Source organism: Molothrus aeneus, chromosome 3, assembly GCF_037042795.1.
Source record: "Molothrus aeneus isolate 106 chromosome 3, BPBGC_Maene_1.0, whole genome shotgun sequence".
Lineage (NCBI taxonomy): Eukaryota > Metazoa > Chordata > Aves > Passeriformes > Icteridae > Molothrus > Molothrus aeneus.
In genome coordinates, this window is record NC_089648.1 from 40,995,038 (window position 1) to 41,016,429 (window position 21,392).

At 39.1% G+C, this 21,392-nt stretch overlaps 1 protein-coding gene across 1 annotated transcript; it reads right to left on the minus strand.

Moving 5' to 3' along the window:
* Positions 1-103: 103 nt before the first annotated feature.
* On the minus strand, positions 104-18,251 carry RAB4A (RAB4A, member RAS oncogene family). The gene is made up of 8 exons (XM_066546756.1): positions 18,120-18,251; positions 10,183-10,263; positions 8,897-9,011; positions 7,657-7,719; positions 6,272-6,426; positions 5,292-5,387; positions 3,562-3,722; positions 104-2,275 (listed from the first exon to the last, which is right to left on the minus strand). The coding sequence occupies exons 1-7, from the start codon at positions 18,148-18,150 to the stop codon at positions 3,607-3,609; spliced, it is 657 nt and encodes a 218-aa protein (XP_066402853.1). The 5' UTR covers positions 18,151-18,251; the 3' UTR covers positions 104-2,275; positions 3,562-3,606.
* Positions 18,252-21,392: the final 3,141 nt, after the last annotated feature.

Genomic DNA, 21,392 nt, shown 5'->3' on the forward strand with positions numbered 1-21,392 from the left:
CAAAGAAAGGATAAGATGAGGCAACTGTGAATCCTATGTGAGTTGCCCAACAGTCATGTTATTGACTTCACTTAAGAGACAAAGCTTGTACAAGTACACAGGATTTGCTGGAAGAAAATCAAGGAAGATTCTTTATTTGGTGCTAGATACAAGCATTAAATGAAATAGTGTAGGCCAACAGACTCATTAAAAGGCAAGACACAGGCTTTAATAAGACATTTAAATCTCTTAATGGGCTGAACAGCTAAAGCTCCACATCCAATGAAACCTCAGATATAGTACCTGGTGGTATTTCATGTAAAACTCCCACCCATCCTGCTTTGTAAGAATTTTACCCTGAAAACATATGTAGCCTATTTATGACTTACTGTTCAGGTGAGCTAGATGTCAACTATAATGCTAAAACTTGAAATATATTCCAGGGCTGATATTGGCATGATGTTTATTTTTAGAAATAAAAGACTCTCAGAGGAGCAATAGTAAACAATAGAGTTTGCACTGCTGAGAGCTATTGCTTCCAACAGTATTTCTCTAAGGAGCTGCAATTTTAGAAAATTTCTTTTTAGAATGTCAGCAAGATATGCAGCATAAAAGGCTGAGATACTACAAAAAATGCACATTAACCAGGTTAATATGTATACAGTGAGAATATACATTAAAAATGGTAAAAACATGTCCAAACTCATTATAATGACACTAGACTTTCCTTCCAGGGAGGAAGGGGACAGCTTTAAGACAGTTACTGAAAGAATAAAAACTGCTTACTGCTTTGTAAACCAGAGACACTTGACCAAAATGATCATAAGAACCAAGTATAAAAAAGGCTTTGTATGTAAAAGGGACAGAAAGAAGTAGAAGAAAATCCCTGTGAAACCCCTGACATTTCTGTATATAAGCAACAGTCCTCTGCTCCTTTCCACTGCTACTGTAATAAGGGAAAGAGGTTTTGATGAGTAGCCAACAGCCCTTCCACCACTCTAACAGTGACAGGAGAACAACCTCCAGCTCTGCTTGTGCTGTGTCAATGCCCAGCTTTAGTCAGTGTGCCAAGAAACCTGACTGGGTTGTGGGATGGTGTGCGGTGGAATAGACCACCCAGTACCTCATCTTTCCAGAACTGTTTGGGGCTTTGGAGCCAACACCCGCCTCAGCTCTGGGGGACAACACATCCCAATTAATAACTGGCTATTTGGACTAGTGGAGGAGACAGCTCCATCCAACTTCCTGCTCCAGAGGACTTGCTTTTGGTAAGTATTTGCAGTTCTGAAAGCCAAACTGAACTGAGCAAGGATTAAGACAGGTAAACTTCTTTGGAGTTCTCTGATGTTCTTGAAAATACAGTTATGCTGCTTCAAAAAATACTTCACACTCTTACCAGGAAGAGAATACCATTAGGAATAATTGTTATCGGTTTTGTAACAAATCCAATCCTAAATACAAGTATCAGAGGAGTGACACAACATGAAAGTTTTTGGACCCAACAGCCTTTTTAAACCTAAACCCAGGCTTTTCAAGTACAAAGCATGCTTAACTCCATTTAATTCAGAAACAACTCAAGGTGCATACTTTTCAGATAAGCATCTATTTGAACCAAAAATGTCAGGACAAAGGGAATAAACAGAACTGTAATTTCATGAAAGATGGTATAGCTCAGTGTAGCATTCTTGCTCTGTTCTTGTGCTTTAACTTGCCTTTTCCAACTTGACTATCAGGATACAGAAGTATGGGTCATAACCACACGTTAAGAATTGATCCTGTCAACAGCTTGTTAGAATGTGGCAAACTGAGTAGGAAAAAATAAACCAACAACCTCTCACTGACAGTTGCCAGTGGTTTTATAATTCAGGTTGTAAATACAAACTATTGTACAACAAACAAACGTGACAAAGCCTACCTCCGTTAAATTTGTTTATATGATAAAAAAATAAAATATTAAACTGCTTATAGTGCAACATTCTAATAGCATACATAAGTATACCATGCTTTGTAAATTTACTGTTACATTATTTACAGTACATTGCAATGCTTTAAACTAGAGGTGAAAGAACAAAAACAGATAATGGAAAACATTTACATACAGGTATGAGCCTTAATATTGTCCACCAAACTAACCAGTTCGCTTTGCAGACTTGTGTGTTGTGCACATTCCTGCCCCCTACCACAGGACACCTTTCTGTCAGTGGTCTGCTCTGTGTGTAGGTAGTGGAAAGATGTTTTTAAAAACTGCATAGCCTTCAAGCTTTTCTGTTTCTTCAAACATCATTTGCAAGGACAGCTATAAAATACATAAGAACTCTATTAATTACCCGTATCTGATCAATCTGAAAACTGAGCTCTCGAAATAAGATCAATAAATTTTCATTTCTGTAGGGCCATACCAAGGCTGAACTTTAAAGCCGTTTTCTAGCAGTCTCTTAGTTGAAGAATGGAATTGTATAAGATGAAAGCAGTTCAAGGATACATTATTTAAAGTTCTGGGCTTTAACTGGGAGCTAAGCTCCCAGAACACAAGAAAAAAAAATGAGAATGTAGAATTATGTGCTGCCTTATTTAATGTTCCATAAAGCTTCTGCTGTGTGCACTGTTCAAGCTGATGAATGAATACAGTAAAAGTGATGCACGAGCTATGCCTACAGTACTTATTTGATGTCACTGTCCTTGTACTAGAGAAATAATGATTAATTATAGCAGAATAATTAACTACACAGGGAGAAAGGACTGTCCTAAGAGCCACTGCATACTGCAAGGAGTTATGTAAAATCCAGTGACTATTGAGAAGTGTCCTAAGGACAACTGTCTTCTAAACATAAGCAAGACTAATCATAGAGCTGTTTTAGGAGTTTGTGACTTATGTCTCTTCTCCTACAACTGCTAAAGGGAAAAATTCTTTCCTCACTTTCTCTGAACAACATCTTTGGAAGAACTTTAGAACACTGCACACATTTCCCAGGCTGCAACAGCTCCAGAAGAACTACTTTAGATGACAACACTGCTTAAGCAGCAAATAACTACTATTCTCTTGTTTACATTTCTGCTTATAGCAGACCAGAATCAGAATAACTTTAGGCTGCTTTTAGGTAGGGGCAGAAAAGTCAGTGGAAGTTTGAAATTTAGTGTTATCTTTAATTTTTGAGTCTCAGTGTTTAAGCCTCATTTTCAGAAAAGACTTTATAATACCTTAGGACAAGATACTGTAGCATACATTTTGTGAATGCTTACTTCTTTGTTCCCAATGCAAGAGAACGGAATCACTCTCTCTACAGTGCATTAGGCAGCTATTAGGCCTATAATGCATTTCAGGAATAGAGAATTTTAAAATGCTTTCCCCAGCATTACTCAAATTAAGCTAAGATTTAGAAACACTTCAGTAAGAGCTCTAGTCTTCCCAGCAGATGAAAGATGAAAAATCAAAGTATAAAAATACCAGTCCATTCCACTGTGCATTATTTCAATAGATTCTCTGTAACTTATGGGCTAATTGTGAAAAAGACTAGCACCCAATACAGCACATTTATGAAATATGCAGATTTGCCCATCACCCCAAGATTTTTGTAGCCTTACCTTCTGTATCTAAAGTAAGTATTTGGGATTTTGTGTTTTGTTTCTCTAACATCCACATTCTTGAGCACTTTGTGCTTGTGCTCTGCGTGGTGATCTCAGCTGTCTCAAGGCAGCATCTCCATACTGAATACCTGAGCCCATTCTTTCTGGATCCAATTCTCCTGATGAGAAAGAAAATGGTCACAAGAATATAGATTATGTGCAAATAATACATTCTAAATTAACAATTAACATTAAAGAAAAAACATAATTATATTCTGATCTATTTATGGAGAGATTATCTCAGTTCTATCCACTTTTAGGCAATTTCAAACCTGAATCATTTTCTCCTTTAATTTAACCATATGCCCTTGATCATGATGACAAAGCAATCTCAGAGTTAGGCTACGAACAAGAAATGCATTTGCACTACCTTGAACAAAAGAAAGGTCTAAAATGTTTTCTGTGAATACAGTTAAAAACTTCCTGCTTTCAGAGGCTCGCAAGCAAAGAAAATAGGACTGTAGATACCAAGCCAAACAAAAATGGATCAATCTGATAAAAGGATTCTGAAAAGAACTACTCCCCAGGGAAAATGATCAACCTTTCCAGCTTCTGGTATCCACTTCTGCCTACTTCATACCCTCTGTCTTCAGAACTGTTCTTATGGCTGTATGGTGGTCTGGCCAAGAGAGATCCTTATAGTCTCCATTTTTTGCATGTTTCAATGGATGTGTGCTGGCACAGAAAAAGCCAGGAGCAGTTCACAGAAAATAAGACTTAATTCTGTGGTGGCAGTGCCTCTTTAAAGCAGTCATCAAACTACAGTATCGTGAAAAACTAACTATACTTTCTTTTTTCATTTGGGTTTTGGGTTTGTTTAGGTTCTTTTTGTTTGTTTGTTTAAAATGAAAGCTGCTGTCTGGCACTGATTTGATGCAGTAATCAGAAAATTCATTTGAACGTATAATATCATATTATTTTAATCTAAAAACTTGCATTTGGCATTGGAAACGTGTAATTAGAATCCAAGACAGACTTTCTGATATGGCCAATACTTAAAACTTTAAAGATATCAAGCAGCTAGAAAAAAGAAAAACTGGAATGCAAATTAGCTGTAATGATATCTAGCACACAGGAGCCTGTCTCCAGCAGAAACCTGCCCACTTGTGTTGAGAAGCTTCTGGTATATTTCTAGATCTGCAAAAGTAAAAATGATTTCAATTGAGAGGCAGAGAGGTCACTTCAGAGAAACAGTTGCTAGGAAACATCCCTGAAATTTTTAGTATTACTGTTCATACTCTCTTGACTGTATTTCCTGTTACATATGAGAAGCAGAATTTAAGTTATGACTGCCCTGATATTAGGTTTTTATTCTGGACTACAAAAACTGTCTAATGTCAGGCTTGGTATTTATAGGGATGCAGCAAACCACAGAACACAGAACCAACACTCAGACCTGACTTAAGATAAAGAGGTCTAACCTACACTCAGACCTGATTTCAAGGTAAACATCACCCACAATTCACACCACCACCCCTTTTTGGATATACAGATCTCACTTAGACATCCATTCCTATTAAAGCATATGAGAAACAGCTAGAAAACAAGTAGGTTATTTTACCAAAATGAAATTTGGGGTTTTTTTGGTTTAATTCTATTAGAGGACTTTGAATAATGATATTTCCATGTGCACTTTTATTAATTTTCAGATAAAAGAAAAGATTTTATAAATATAAAGCTTAATTTACCTGATTCAATTTTATTGAGTATTTTCCTTGCACACTGTACAAAGGCCTCTTCAACATTTTCCCCCGTTAGAGCACTTGTTTCCAAGAACATCAGCTCTGCATTTGACACCAAAAAAAATCCTCAAAACAAGTCTGGAATAGCAGGCATAGTAATTCAAAGCATGAAAGCCAGGAACAATAAAAATATTTTTACAGTCATCTACAATCAAAAAACATGGTCCAGAAAACTAACTTTTGATGACAAAACCACAAAAAACATCCTCTAAAATTTTAGGCACCCTAGAAAGCTGGTATCCAAAGATAACCTGTGCTGTGCATGCAAAACTGCACTTGAAACCAAACTTCATACAGTTTCCCATAAATGGAGGTTATATGCAAAAGCATAGCCAGTAACCAGAGTTGGTAGAAAAGACTTTGATTGATAAAAGCAAAGCCAGATTTTGCTGATGGGAAGACTGCAGCACAGAAGCTCAGACCAAGACTGGCTTTAGCTGACACAGAATCATGTCCTCAGACTTGAAATTCTGAATACTACAGACCAGCTAATCGTTGTCTGGATCCATGCCCTGCACTAAACTCAGTTTTCAATGAATAAAACTCATTGCTTCAAACTGCAGCACATCCCATACAACTTTGTTATCTACAGAGTCTTTCAGATGCTGAAAAATGGGAATTCATGTCCTTCATTTTCTCCTCAGCTACTTGGAGGCAAGGCAACACCTGAAGTTGTATGACATTTCCTACAGAATTTATTTCCACATAGAGGGTATTCTTAAAGGAGCAGCTGTGAGTGAAGAACCACTGCTAATGAGACTTAAGTAGTACATGTAGTTTTCACTGCAGACACCGCCTCTCTGGGCCTCAGGTACTGACAGAACTCTTCTGTAGACAGGATACAAAGTACAGCCTAACTGCACAAAAATGTAAATGATCTGAAGGATTATGCATCTTTGAATGCTATATGAAGGTTTTGTACTTACCATTTTCCTGTGCAAACCGGGATGCTTCTAAAAAAGTGACTTCACGATCTGCATCAAGATCCTTTTTGTTTCCACACAGTATTATCACAATATTTTGACTTGCTAACATTCTTGCATCCGTCAACCAATTAGTAAGTGCATTGTAGGTTTCCCGGCTGTGCAGGAAATGAAATCCTTTATTAGGACACACTCACTTCTCGTGAACAGATCACCGAACCAAAACTCAGACAGCAAATCTGTGTTTGTGGCAAACAAAATGCTGGTAGTCAGGCAAGGCACCTACACATCTCAGTGTGCCAGTGATGAACTGGGAAGAACATCAAATTCCTTCATGAAACAATTTAAAAGCTTGAGGTTTTAGAAATCAAAATAAAATTAATCACAATATATAAACACGCAATAATAAAATAGTCACAATTATAAACACAATTATAAATTGTAAAAATGTGTTAATGTGAAAAGCTAAAATTTTAAGCTCATTATCTAGTTTTAACCTTTTGTGCATGACATTTTGGGATAACAGAATGAGATATTGTTCCACTTGGAATCCAACTGATACTTAAATTACCAGTGGGATTGTAAGAATTTACAAGGCTTGTGTAGATGTGCTTGCCTGAATTTTCACAGCAGTGTCAGGACCTACACTGCAGGCAGCCACCCTGCACACATCACTTGCCGTTGTAGCAGTGGTCAGGGAGAAAGCTTTCAAGCACTAACACTGACAGATGATTCCAGCTGCCCTTAAGCACAGAACACAGATTTCAAAGCCTGCTGAGAGAACCCTTCACTCACAGAACAACAAGCAACAACCCAGTGAACCACCCAAAACTCATCTGACAAATATCAGTCAATGGTGGCAGGAAGAATGTGAACACGTGCAATGGTAAGGAGTTTTATTGGCTGCCTGTAATATTAAAACTTTGTAAGATGCAGAGATGAACAGAATTTTGGCCTACAGTTAAAGAATGTGTAGGCAGAGCTAGATTCTCCAGAGGATGAGCTTCTATCCCAGCACACTGATCAGCAGTTTCCACAAGAAAGGGTGCACCACCTTGGTTAAGGGTGGCTGAAGTCTGCTCTTATTTCTGTGGCAAGGCTTGCTGAGCCAGTGGCTGCATGTGGTCCAGCATTACTAGATCAGCAACTGGGGGGCCAATCCCCACAAATTTGTGTAACCTTATAGGATTGTTCCCATCTGACATTCACAATATCTCGTGTAAGCAAGCTCCAAAGCCTAAATATGCACTGAAACAGAAATACCTCTTATAGTTACTTTCTTTCCTTCCTGCCCAATCTTGATTAGAGCATGGGGTACTTGGGGAGGAATCACTGTGCATTAATTGGATCTGGCAGTCTATGAGAAAAGGAAATGCTGGCTTTCTTACCTGGTTATATCATAGACAAGCAAAGCACCTGCAGCCCCTCTGTAGTAACTCCTTGTTACAGACCTGAAATAGAATCACAAATACACATTTTTTTAGTGCCTTCACTGTTTAAAATCTGGGTTAATATAACACAATCTTTATTATGAAACAGAATTCTTATTTACATATTTAAAACAAAACATGTTTTTAGACAATGTTATCAGCTGTGCAGCAGCAGACTAATTACAACCGGAATTTTGATGAAGCACTTTGATTAAATGTAACTGTATGAGGAGTCTCAGAGTCCATTATGACCCACATGGTGCTGAAGGTATACAAATCATCATAATACATGACCAGATACAGAACTGGAGGCTGATATCTGGCCAACACACTGAAGAGACCTCGTTAATGAAGACTATATATCACAGCCCAGCTTTATTTAGTCAGAAGTATATCCAAATGACTTGTCTGATAGAAGACATTTACCTGTATTGCTGCCCAAAACTCAGACTTCTACCATCATTCTCACCTTTGTTTATCAAGCCCTCTCCCAAAACAAACAGACATAAGACACACACTCCATCCCCCCAAAATATATTTAAAAAATTGATGTCCTATTTGATGGTGAATGTACCCACGAATCTATTAGATTTTTATTGAGTTTTATCTATGCCTTAGATGTAGAACACTTAAAATACAGCATTAAAAGTACACTGATTGTTATAAGCTGATAAATTGATTGTTTTTTCTCTAAGAAACTTTAGACATCTCACTCTTTCTATAAATGTATTTACCCCAATGGATTTGACTGATTTTTTTCTTCTTTAATAAAACTATTATAATTATACTGTGCAATTGTTTTCATGCAGATTTTGAACAGCTTACATCTTCCTGACATTTACTTATTCCAACCAATAGAAGGTCTCCTAAACATAGAGTTAAGTGCATACTCTTAGTTAAAATTAGTTAATTATGAATTTGGCTGGTGAGCAAGATTTTAGGCACCTATTCCACTCATATACCTTAACAGAAAATACCCAATGAAAGACAGGGCAGAAACTCAGAACCTGCAAGGCAGCATTGCTCTACGAAAATCCATGGATCTGTGTCACTGTGTCCAGGTTGGAAGGTGAATATGAAAGCAGACAAACAATTCTACTGACCAAAAAGCTTTGCCTCTTACAAGCAGAGATAAATAATATCCACCACTCACAGCAGCAATTGTACTAACACTTAATAAAATGGCTGAAAGTCATACCTGAACCGCTCTTGTCCTGCTGTATCCCATATCTGCAATTTGACATATTTACCACCAACATTTATGATCTTTGAACCAAATTCCACCCCTATAGTATGATTTGAGTCATCTTTGACTATGAAAAAAGAAAGAAAACAAAACTTATTTGAAGAATATTTAGAGTGAATAGTTTTTACAAAAAACAATTTGGATATTACCAAAAACTCCTCAGCGTTCAAATTACAAACTTCCTGAGCCATCAAATTCAGTGCAGCTCATAAGCTCACTGCCACCACACAGAAATGAATGTTCTTACAATTTTTGACAGTTTAGTCAATTCAAACTTAGTACTAAAAAGGCCTGCTTTAAATAATTTCCAGTTCACTTTAATAGGTAGCAAGATACTTTTTGTACACTTTTTTCCAACTGTGTTTTTTAATACTTTGATGCCATTTATAAATACAATTAATGAGAATGCACACAGTCTTGACCATGAATATGCAAGAGCCAATTCTTCTTTAATGCACAAAGTTAAGACACTTGCTCTATGTATGATCTTGATATCACAGAATCTCAGCAATTTACAGCTGCCCTTACTGGAAGCAAGGGCTTGTTTCAAGTTCACTCAGAATCAAGCCATGTTCCTTAGTGCTTACACATCATTATTCTTAAGTATTCCTCAAGAGATAAGGTGAATTACTGTTTGGTTGAAAAAGACAAAGTCACCTTAGATTTACAAAGGTTTCTAAATGCATATTTTTTTTACTAAATCTTGATGCCAAATGTACAATCCAACAGAAATTTTTCTTTTATGTTCATCTCTGAATAACATTCCCTATTGAATCTCTATCAGTATTTATCATAGACCACAGTCCTTAACAAAGAAAACAAAATTACTATTTATCTCAAAAGATGCTACAGGCTTTCTAAATCTACTTAAGCAATTCAGCTTTTCTTTCATTATTTTTTCTGAAAGATCCAAGTCTCTACTATATATCCAGGGAATCTTGCAGCTGCAAATTATACCTCTCACAGAAAGTAAGTCTGTATTTTCACTAACATCTTGTTATATTTATTTGAGAATAACAGAGAGTAATGCTCCATATTAGGCTTTAGATTAAAGACAAACAGTGAGAAATAAGAATTTACAGCATGGTTCTGAACATAATTCTTTACTAAAATCCTGACCTACACAAATAAGGGAATTAGGGAAGCTTCCCTACCAATGACAGGTACTCATATAGGCAGAGCCTTTACCTCTGGTACAAGGCAGTGGAAAACTCTTACTATCCTTCATATGTACTTACATTTCTTTTCAATAAATTGGTGTAGCAAACAGGATTTTCCAGTTCCAGCATTTCCTATCACCAAGAACTTAAACAGGAAATCTGAAGATTGAAAGAAAAAAAAATTGCTAAATTTTAGTGTGGATACACATTTTTGTTACAAGCCCAAACCCACAAGCCAGCTATTCTCTTGTAGCTGTTGTTTCAAAGAGAAGGGAATAGATGACAAAATTAGCAAAATAGCAATAAATCTGAAGAATTATCCAGTCTCTACCATAGTGATGTTACACAGCAAGAACCAAGAATTCTTCTTTATGGAGAGGCAAGAAAGACAAAGCAGAAATAGCTGAATCTGAGTTCAGTTAAAATAGGCTAAACCACAGGTAAATGGTTGGCTTGTATTCCAGTAATGCGTATTAAGAGCACGTAAGGTATTAACTATCATCAACACAAATATATAATGCTATAATTTCTCAAAATCTAAAACTCCAGAGAGGAGTGGTTGTGGTTGTTTTGTTTTTGGTTTTTTTTTTTGGTGTGGTTTTCTTTTGTTTTTAATTTACATTAATTTGAAATTCTCTATTAACAGTTTAATACTCATACGTTGTTTTTAATCCCCACACAGCTGGGACAACCACAGTATTTCTCTGCAAAATTTAGAGGGAAGAAATAAAAATTTTATTCTGCGATGCCTAGTTTTCACATTGCTTCCACATGTTAAATTAATATACATGTATTTCTGTTACCTACTTATGAGCCATTTATGTCAATGTTCATTGGTAATACACATGTTCAAGATTTATGGCTCATTTCTATTGTTTCAACAGTTACATAAAATGCTTTAATGCTACCACCACAAATCTGCTTTCAGTTTTGCTAAAGACTGAAGAAAGCTTCTCTGTCTTACAGCTCTCAAAAATTATAAACTGATTAGAAAGCTTACAACTGCTTCCCCTAATACACTGCCACCAAGAAAACCTTTACAGCTCATGCAAGATTCCCTATTTATTTTACTACTAGCAGCAGAATTCTTACTCTTTATTGCACTGTTTCTCTAAGAAACAGAAGGAAATGCAAGGAAAATGACTTAGTTTGCAAAATCAACAAAAATAAAAACATTCATTTTGTTAAGAGTGTTCAAAGCTGTCAAGTGGGCTACATGGGTATTGGCCCAGGGGATAGCAAATTAAAAGAAAAATTATGCTAAGTAAGTCAAAGAACTGATAAAATCCTCTACCAGGACCTCATTTGAGTACTTAGTTTCAAAAATCAAATTTAAGATGCACACAGATCTATGTGTTCATTCCATTTAATGAAGGAGTTACTTGTTATGGTATATCAAACACTCCCTAGCAATTGTAACAAGAACAAGCAAGTTTCTCAAAGGCTAAGAGGATTCCCACTCTTAAAAAGACAGGGCTGTGAGTCCTGGAAATGTCTACTGTTCTTCATCTTCACCTGTCTTCTGGATCTTATTCATATTTAAAATGAGGTAATGTTTTACTAAGGATTTTTGCTTTTTTTACATTTTGTCTCTCTTGTTTCAAATCCTGTAACAGGCTTGGAATAGATTCTGAATTTACCCTTCTCAGAAGATGGCTGTTTCTTGCTCACAAATATGACCACTTACATGCTCAAGACTTTCTGTTCCAAAATCCTTTCATTTGTCACGCCCCCACCCAGCTGCTCATGCTTTCTGGATTAAAAAAAAAAAAGTTACAAAAAGGATTTTCCTTCAAGTTGTGAAAATTTTGTTAACTCCTCTAAAGAAGGGCCCTTCATGTCATCTCAACTGCAAAACACACTGAAGCTGAGAAGCCTTCACTCTATCAAGTCTTCACTGTTAGCATGAAATGTAGGTATCATAAATAGCCCAATGTGTTAGGTTAAGAAAAAAACAATCTCAAAGAAAGCCAAGTTTCAATTTTTATGGATCAAATATCACTGATTAGCTGCCTTTTACACCATTTTGTATATTTAAACTACTGTGTGTGTGTGTGTGTAATCTCACTGGTTTTATCACTTTCAGAGTACTTCAAAATGCAAGATATTCTGAGACACAGACATTTTAAATAATGTTTCTGATTCTGTCATTTTTCCAAACATAAATCTGAAATCCAATTAAAACTGGTTCTACTTTGTATCTGGTGAATGCTGTTTGTCAGATTTTCTCCTTAAAAACAATTATAAAATTTATGTTTACCTTCCTTTTTCTCAAATGAAAGACTCTTGTTATTGACAGTAGTAGAATAGCTACTGCAAACCTAAAACAGGGAAAGGCTAAAACCAAAACTGTACTCCCCCATTAATCTGCACTGTAACTGCAAGCACTGGTTGTCAGGTGTGGCTCAGGAAGGCGAATTTGTGCAGCCGACAAACCCACAGTGAGCAGCAAATGGAACACACTGCTCCCTTCTGCACAGACAGGCTGCAGGCCACTCAGGCCTTGGCACAGCCATGTCTCTGCTCTGGAGGAGCATCACAACAGCAGTGTATTTTCCCCTGAGGTGTTTCAAGTTGAGGTGCTTTATATTTTGCTCTGAAAGCAACAGTGCTATTTGGGGATTTTATATTAATGCCTTTAAATTCATAATATCTTTTAGCAGCACTTCATAACAGACTCCTAATTTCTATGCAGATTCTACTGTGCTAGATAAATTTAAAAGAGACTCTCTCGTACAAATAAATCGCTTAGATGCCAGTTCAATGCCTGCTTACTTAGTAGACAAAAAATAAATTTCCACCTGACAAAATATCAAATGGGCTTTTTAAGATGAAACTTGAAACTAGTCACAATTAACTTTTTCCACAGGATGAAAATAAGAGAAATGTGTTTTATTCCATCAAACTAAGAGAAATGTGTTTTAGTCCACTTCATAAAATGAAAATGTCAGCTTTCTAACAAAAGATTTAAAACCTTTCTGCACCAAAGGCAGCAATGTTTCCAAACACATGTAGACTTTAAGACACTGTTACCTTCACAAATATAACCATGCTTCTGTCCTTTTAAACTCCAATTTTATGTAAATTATTCAAACTAACAAAAAGCTTTTAGACTTATGTTATCAGTTTATCCATGAGCACTGGAAAAACATGACTCAGGAAATATGGAATATTCTGCACATTTAATAAACTGCAAAGAAGGACAAGAAAAAGGCTTTGCCAATACCAAATGTTCAAAATACCAAGATTTACCAAACTTTTAAGTTCACAGCCCAGCCTATTAACAAGTAAGGTAATACCAGGTAAGAACAGGAAGAACATTTTTCATCTTGTTATTCTGCAACTTCTTTCTTATAATGTCATTGTGTATGACAACTGGTACCACATCAACTACATTTTATTACTTATTTTAGCACATGATTTAGGATATGAAATGTTTTCATTTAGGATATGAAATGTTCTCATTTAGGATATGAAATGTTTTCTCTTAATCTGTTCTCTTTAAGATGTATGTAAAATTTAGCACAGTTTGGAAGCACAGAAATCAAATGAGATTGGGCAGACAGCTTCTTTTAGACCATCACTGTGGACTCAAATTTATATATTCATTCTTGGCAATTTCAGGAAATGCAACTCACATTCTAGTGTTTGCACTACTGCTTAATTGCTCTAGCTTTCCTTTTTTGTGTCCTCTTCCCAGAGGAGTTCGTTCACTTCATTTCATAGCTTTTTTTCATCTCCTTTTTTTCCCCTATTGACAAAGCAGCTCAGAGCTCCAGCATTCCAGTCAGCTGCCAACGCTGTCACCCTAGAGAAACTTTTCTTTTGAATTCTGTTGTTCCTCCTTCATAGAAAAGCTGAAAAGCAACATCATTCAGATGTTACAAATGCTTGCTGCCATGCTGGCTACTGAAAAGGTCTAGAAAAGTTAAAGCACTTTGCCTTTAAATAAGATCGTCTTTATACAGAAGGGATTTAGGATCAAAACTGAACTCTGTGCTAAAGGGAAGAAAGGTTACAAAACATGCACTACAGAAATCATAAGGAGATGAAACACAGCATAGCATGGCTGTTTAAGGAAATAAAGCATTATAAAGAATCAGCTTACTTCCCTCTGAGAGCTACATGCATCACCTGATCCCAAACAGGGTAGGGGGTTCAGGAAATAAAACATTTTCTAGCACAGGCAAAAAGGAATAAAATTGTGGCTTCACCCTAAAGATACACCAGCAGCACAAGCTGCTGAACTACATAAATGACATAATATCTTTTGTGTTTGTTTTTTTCTTTTGGGGGTGGTGGTGCAGTGTGAGCTGAGGGGAAAGGAGAAGAGAGACAATTGTGGGCTTTGACTCAAGCACCAGCAAAAACAGATGGTTGATGTGGCAACCACCCCCAGGCATCCAACCTCCTCCTTTGACTGAAGTCTGCTCCAGCAGAAGAAACAGTCAAACTGCTTCTGAGATACTGTAGCTTCGTCCTCAACATGCAATGAGAATTAAATTGTTTCCTTCACACTGCTAATCCTCCCAACTCCTTGCTATAGAGTAGAATTTATATTCACTCATGCTGACCCTTTGGAAACTCTCCCACTCATGGCATAGGGCAGGAGGAAAGAGTGCTCTGAAGCATTCCTACTGGCACATGTTGCCTCTAAATGAAAGGAGGAGCTATTCCCACTCCTTTCTCTAGCAGAAAGTTAACAAGATAAACAGGTAGAACAGATCAACCTGGCTCAATTCCAATCTGCAAAAAGAATGCTCCAGAGAGAGAAGTTCTGCTTTCTTATCAGCAAAAGAGCTATGCTCTCTAAGGAATAAAATCAGATTTGAAACAAACTGAAGACCAGGGTGATAAATGCAAATACCATGGGGTAAATGGTGTGGGATGGGAAGGTAAGAAAAGGACAAATCAAATTGTCCAGACCAAACAGAATTATTTTCAAATGGATGGAAAGACTATACATGCTCTGCCAATGACAGAGATGGTAAACTTATGTGACCAGATTGGGATTTTTAGATGCTGGTGGAAAAAACACAAGGAACTAAGGAGTGAAGAGATTTGACTTGAATTTTACACATTGCATTTATTCAATGCTAGTACAACTTCCATCCTTCTACCATCTAAAATCCAAAGGTTGCTTTGCATTTATTTATTAAGGATAAGCAACTTTCTGTCAGGCTGTCTTTACCACAAAAACATGTATATTTTGCACTGGGAAGTGAGCTAAAACATGCATGTGTTGTTATATGGCAATTATCTACAGAAAGGCCATTACATCTCAGAAAACTTCAGTTAAAAGAGTTTTCCTATGAATAAGAGATCTGTTTCCAATGTTAAATGTCAAACTTCTAGAAGAATGACCCTTTTCTCCCAAAAGCAGCAGGAAAATGTTCTTTCTAAACCCAGTCTCAAAATTAATGGAATTATCTTGTATTCAAAGTTTGGTTTGGTTTTGGCACTTCGTATGGGAATAAACTGAACACATAAGAATTATTGTGAATAGATACTGAATTGAACACATAAATAATTGAACAGATAAGAAAACTAAGAACAGAAGATACACAATTGATGTAATAGATCTGCAGGAGTGAAAATATGAATTGTAAGCAAAATTTAGTGTCAAGACTGAGAAGCTGCAGAACTCTGAAAAGAAGGAAGAGACAAGAAACTCAATAACTGACAGAATGAGTTGTGAAAAGTGAGTGAACAGAAAACCTTCAAAGAAGAGAGAATTTGACACAGGGGAAGAAACTAAGGAAGGAAAAAACCCAGGAGACATGAAATTAACAGTGGTTGCCAGTGGAAAGACTCTTTATTCCCTATGGATTGAGAAAAATATTGAAAAAAATAACCCCCCTTTCAACAGAAAGAGAAGTTGAAACCTCACAGCAAAATTAAAGTCATATAAAAGACAGACAGAAAAATGACATTGGGAAGAAAAACACCAACCCAACCACCAACCAGTTTCCTGAGCCTATCTGTATGGGATAAAAAGCTTGAGGTTACATAATTAAAATGATAATAATTCAGGTGACAAGAAAAATCTGATTCATGACTAAGGATTTACAAGCTACAAGGATTCCAGGGGGGGGATACAGTGACCCCTCGTCTCAGTCACCAGGAGGAAACTGACCTAATACTTCTCCCATCCTCCATGGCCATTGTAACAGCTGGTCAGCAACAAACCGCTCTTTGTTAGGACAGTGAGCACATGAAATCCAGAGAGATCATCAAGAACAGAAGATCCATAATTTAATCACATGGTACTGCTAACTTTGATTTGTCAATGGGGCTGCTACATATGTGGCCAGGACACTGCAGAATTAGTTACTGACTACTGTTACGGTCAGAGATTGTAGAGCCATTAGATAAACTTTATGCTATAACTTAGCTTTTCTTCTTCTGTGTTCTCTAGAAACTGATGCTCTCAAGCCTTCTAGCTCTGAATTTTTTGTAGTCTTTGTGTGCACAGGACAAACATGGAAACTCCAAAAGGTAATAATCAAACAAGAATTAAACAAATAACAGGAACAACTACAAAGCTTCCATTTCAAGGGCTTGCTTTCTCAGATACCAAAATAATATGAAAGTAACCACAGTTCCAGTGGGCTTACTATCTCTATTCTGCATCACTGGAACAATGCAAAAAATGTTTCAATGTTCTGATTTAAGATATCTATCGTCTATGTGGCTTACCCAGTATTATTACAGCATGAAAGGAGGAGCACCATTGAAATGCTGTCATCTCTGGTTTTCTACCAACTCTTTTGGTAGAGACTACCATAAGCATGGCCAAAGTGATCCCAGTTCTAGATCACAGGAGTACAAAGCATGAAGAACTTGTTTAAACTCATATCTAGGTGGACAAAGCACTGCCCTCTGGTTGCTACATGTAACTTTTACATGTTTCTAGAACAGATGGAGAAAAGAAGCAGGGTTTGAGTATCCTAATGTTGGCACTTCAAGGGCTGCCCCACACTCTTGCCTCATTCTGCCCCTTAGTTCAGTGCATTTGCTGTACACCAAAGCACTGACCAGTAGGACAGAACATCAAGCACTGATGACTACAGTATTGAAAATAAAATGACAATCAGGTCACTTGGCCTACTCCTGATGGACACCCCAGCCTCTAAAAATGGTTTCCAGAGTTGTTGTGTCCAGTTTTGCTTTGATTACTCAATTATTTCCTATTCAATTCTGATCCGACTCTCATGGACTAGGAATATGAAATTACCACATGGCTTTAGAAAATATTTATATATACACAACAGCATCTTTATACTGGAAAATATCATAGAACTGTATGTATTGAAAGGGTAGAAAAGAAATCTATTCAAAGCAGAGATTCAAGTAAAATTATAAAGGAAATAAATTAATACTATTCAGTTGCTTCTCATCTCCTCTACCTAGCCAGCAATACCAGCTCTGCTTGCCTCTTTGACTTCCCACTTCTCTTTGATGCTCCCAGCGACGCACTGGACACACCCTGTCAGTGCCTGCACTCCGACTTACTCCATCGGATGTTCTACCAGCAGTAGTCAGACACCCATTCCAACACAGGGACAGACGAACATACCCACTGATCTTCTTCCCCCCAACACGCTCTCACAATCAACTCCTTCTGACGCCTGCACGTCTAAGACAACAGGACCGAATCCTTAACTTGACGGCAGAAGCACCGGCCGTCTCCAGGTAAAGGCAGGGGCAGCTTTTCCCAGCGGACAAACACGGCAGGTTTCCTGCTGGACTCCCCTGGCCACAACAAGCAGCGCCCAAGCCGCTCCCTGCAGGATAACTCCGAGCGCTCCTGCCGGGCCGGCCACGGGCGGGGCAGGCGCCGGGGGCTCAGGGCAGCGGCGGGCAGAGGGGCCCGCCCGAGCCCGGGGAGCCCTCACGCCACACCGGCTCCTTCCCTGCTCCTCAGGGGGCCCTGCCCGGCCCCGGGCCCGCTCCCCCGCAGGGGAGGAGGGAGACGGAGAGGGAGATCCCCTCACCCCGCCCCCGGATCCTACCGTAGGTCTCGGACATGGCACTCTGCGACATCCCGGGAGGGGTGACCCCCGCCGCCGCTGCTCGCTGCCCGCCCCGCCCGGGGTCGGCGCTGCCGGCGGAGGGAACCGAACAGGCCCCGCCGCCCGGGCCCGGCTCAGCCCCGCCCAGCCCCGCCCCGCCCGCGCCGCTGCCGCCGCCGCGCAGGCGCGCCCGGCCCCGCGCGCGCCCCGCCTCTCCGCGCAGGCGCGGCAGCGGCCCCGCCCCCAAACACGGCGCACGTGCCCGGGGTGCTCCCGCCCGCTCCCCTCACCGTGAAGGGGGTGTTGGTAATGCGCTCCCTCAGCGCCCTCTGGAACGTACCCCCTCAGCGCCATGGGGATGGCTCCTTATCCGTGCGCAGCACCGAGTCACACACCGAGACGCTCTTCCCGTGGTTCTCCGCCTTTTATTCCAGTTGGCGCCAAGCAGGGAGCCGGGCGGTGGCCCGCGAGAGTCTGGCTCCTCGGTCATCGAAACCTTACGCTATTAATTTATTTTAACAAAGGTGCCAGCGTTCCTTGGTTACAAGTTACATAGCTTTTTTTAAAATTAGCTCTCAAACCCCTATTTGCTCGTCATTCCTCTCCTTTCTCGCGGTAATTTTTCCTCAGGGGCGGTTCTGCTCTCGCTCCGAGCCTGGGGTGGGTTTTGGCTAGGTGGTCAGTGAGTCGTGATCTCCCACTGCCGGAATTGCCTTTCCCCCAGGCGCTGCTCAGCCCTGACTTCACTCCTGGCTGGAGTGCAGACAGCCCATTCGTCCTGGGGTTGTCTTCCCTTTTCCTCGTAACAAAAGATTGGCCGAGCATATAATGTTCACAGTGCAATTGCTTAATTGTAACTGTGCATTAGCTACTGATAACAACAACAAAAAGTTGCAAAGTTTGGTTCAAATCTTCAGGGGCTAGACGCCAGCAGTGCCTGGCCTGCATTACTCTTTACTGGGTTTTTTTACTCCCCTGCCAGCTCTGGTTAGTCTGGCAGCAAAGGGCAACATAGCTCCCACCACAACAGCCTTTCCATCCTAAATGATACTTCCTGTGTATCCTCCACGTTTTCCTTTCTTCCAGTCCTTAAAAAAATCCCACTTCTCTTATTTCCTCTTCTGTTATTTCTGGCTTTTTTAATCTTGCTCACAATTTCCTATCCTTTCTACTCCTCCTTCATCTCCCAAACTTAGGAAAAACTGCCTCTGCCTATCCCAGCCACCTCGTTGCCAAGTCCTTAGCTGGTCAAAGGTCAGCTTTGAAGCTCCCGTCTCTAATCAGTGGAACAACATGTGCTGAGCCAGCACCAAGAGCCCCTCAGAGAATTTGTTGATTGTTCTTGTTGTTGTGGGTACATACAGACAAAGAAACTCACCACAGTTTTCAAAGAACCAACTCCTTAATGAGTACATACTGTTAACAGTAATTGGAGGTTGTATAAACAGGTCCCCAAAGTCAGCACAGCCCTGATGCACAGAGGATATTGAGGCCTAAGATGTCACATGTGAAGGTTTCTCTGGGGCATCTGCTCTCCAAAATCCCGTGGAAAGCTGAAGAGCCCTCAGATGAGCTGCACAGACCCCAGTATGCCACAGATGTGAGCTTTGTGTCTGAAAGCTGTCCCCCAAAATGGTACATTCTGGGGCTCAGGTTGAGCTTTAAAGAAGTTTGGTCTAATATCACCAAATCCCTGATAGATGTTGGTTATTTTTCTGAAACCCCCTGTTTCCTCCCCCAGAAAACAAACCCAACAAATCTAAAAAATCCCCACCAAACCCAAAAAGCAAACTGAATGTCTTAACCAAAAAAAATCCCCAAAGATATTGAAGTAAACAGATTTTACTAGACTACCAAAAATATGTCATGTTATATCCATGTTATATGCGAGAACAAGGAGAATTAGACCTCTTGCACTGTATAAACTTTAGGTTAAGGGGTAAATTAGTCTTGTTTTTTTTTTTTTTATTCTGTGTATCTTGCAAGGTGACTTTGTTTTATGGAGTTTATATTTCATAAATGTGTCATTGTGTTAATACCACATTCCTTTGCTTCCAATCACTCCTAATAAGTTTACATGCATCTATCAATAAAACACATCAAAATTGTAAAGATTTCCATAAAAGCTATTAGTCTAATATTGAAGAGGAAAGTGAAGGTTGGGAGAATGTTAAAGCAAAGACAGGAGAACATGAGAGATGAATAGAATTTGGTGGTTTAGAAATTTTGCCTTGAAGAATAAATTAGAACAAACAGTAAAATTCAGAAATAATAAAGACTGCACTAGGCTAGAAAATATGTTGCTGATCCATCAGTAATTCGAGAATGTTGCACCTGTATATTAATAAAACCATTTTCTCTGAGTAATAAGCAATAAGTAGCTAGAATTTGTCTTGTCTGTGTCTATCCTAAGTACAAAGGTAAAAGGTAAAAAAAGGTAAAAAAGGTAAAAAAAACCCCAAAGCCAAATGTTTATTTCACATGATTTCTGTTGATTACATCTGCTAGAAGATTTTGGCTTATGTAAAAAGATGTCTATTATGTCAAATTGGATCCGCACATGATGTACTTTCTCAGATTACTGTCACCGCAGTTACTGTGCCTAAAAGTGGTTGTGGCTGTAAAATTGCTGCTCAGGAGGTCATGTTAAGGTTTCCCTAAAAGTCCTAATCTCATTTTTTGCTAGTGTTTACTGACCAGTGTACCATAATAGGACTGGAAGAGGACCCACAAGATCTCATGGGAACCAGACCCAGAGTGGGGTATACTGTGAAGTCTCTGCCAAAATAAAATTATATGACTCAGGGCTTTGCAGATTTGGACAAAGCTTTTGATGACCTAGCACTGCAAGGGGCCAGATCCTTTTGTTTTCTTTTGCCTTTCCTTTTTTGTGTAAGGGAGCAAAGTTCAGTTTGTAACTAAAGCTGGGCTGTGTTTTTGACTCAGCGTCACCGTAGGCTGCAGTCTGGGACTGGAGATGGGATGGGCTTTTCCTTGAGGGAGTGGCAGGGATGCCTCGTTCTGTCTGAAGGTGGCACTACAAGGCTGTGTGGAAGGCACTGCAGCAGCCGGACACTGCTGTTGTCTCTGTCAGTTGTGGCTGTGTGGCTCGCAGTCCAGCCTGGCATGCTCAGGTCAAATGAGAATGATGTATTCTGCTCCTCTTCCCTGTTCCTTGCATGCTGAATACGGAAAGCAATCCAGCATATGTGGAAGCTGCTCGATCTGAAGCAGCAATGAATGCGACTCCAGCAGCCCAAATGCAATCTGAAG

Excerpts from the sequence above, each read along its gene's own strand:
- RAB4A (XM_066546756.1), bottom strand. The coding sequence starts at position 18,150 with ATGTCGCAGAGTGCCATGTCCGAGACCTACG. Across the intron at positions 5,388-6,271 it reads CCGGTTTGCACAGGAAAATG|AGCTGATGTTCTTGGAAACA; the intron begins GTAAGTACAAAA and ends TGTCAAATGCAG. Across the intron at positions 3,723-5,291 it reads ACTCAATAAAATTGAATCAG|GAGAATTGGATCCAGAAAGA; the intron begins GTAAATTAAGCT and ends CTTTCTCATCAG.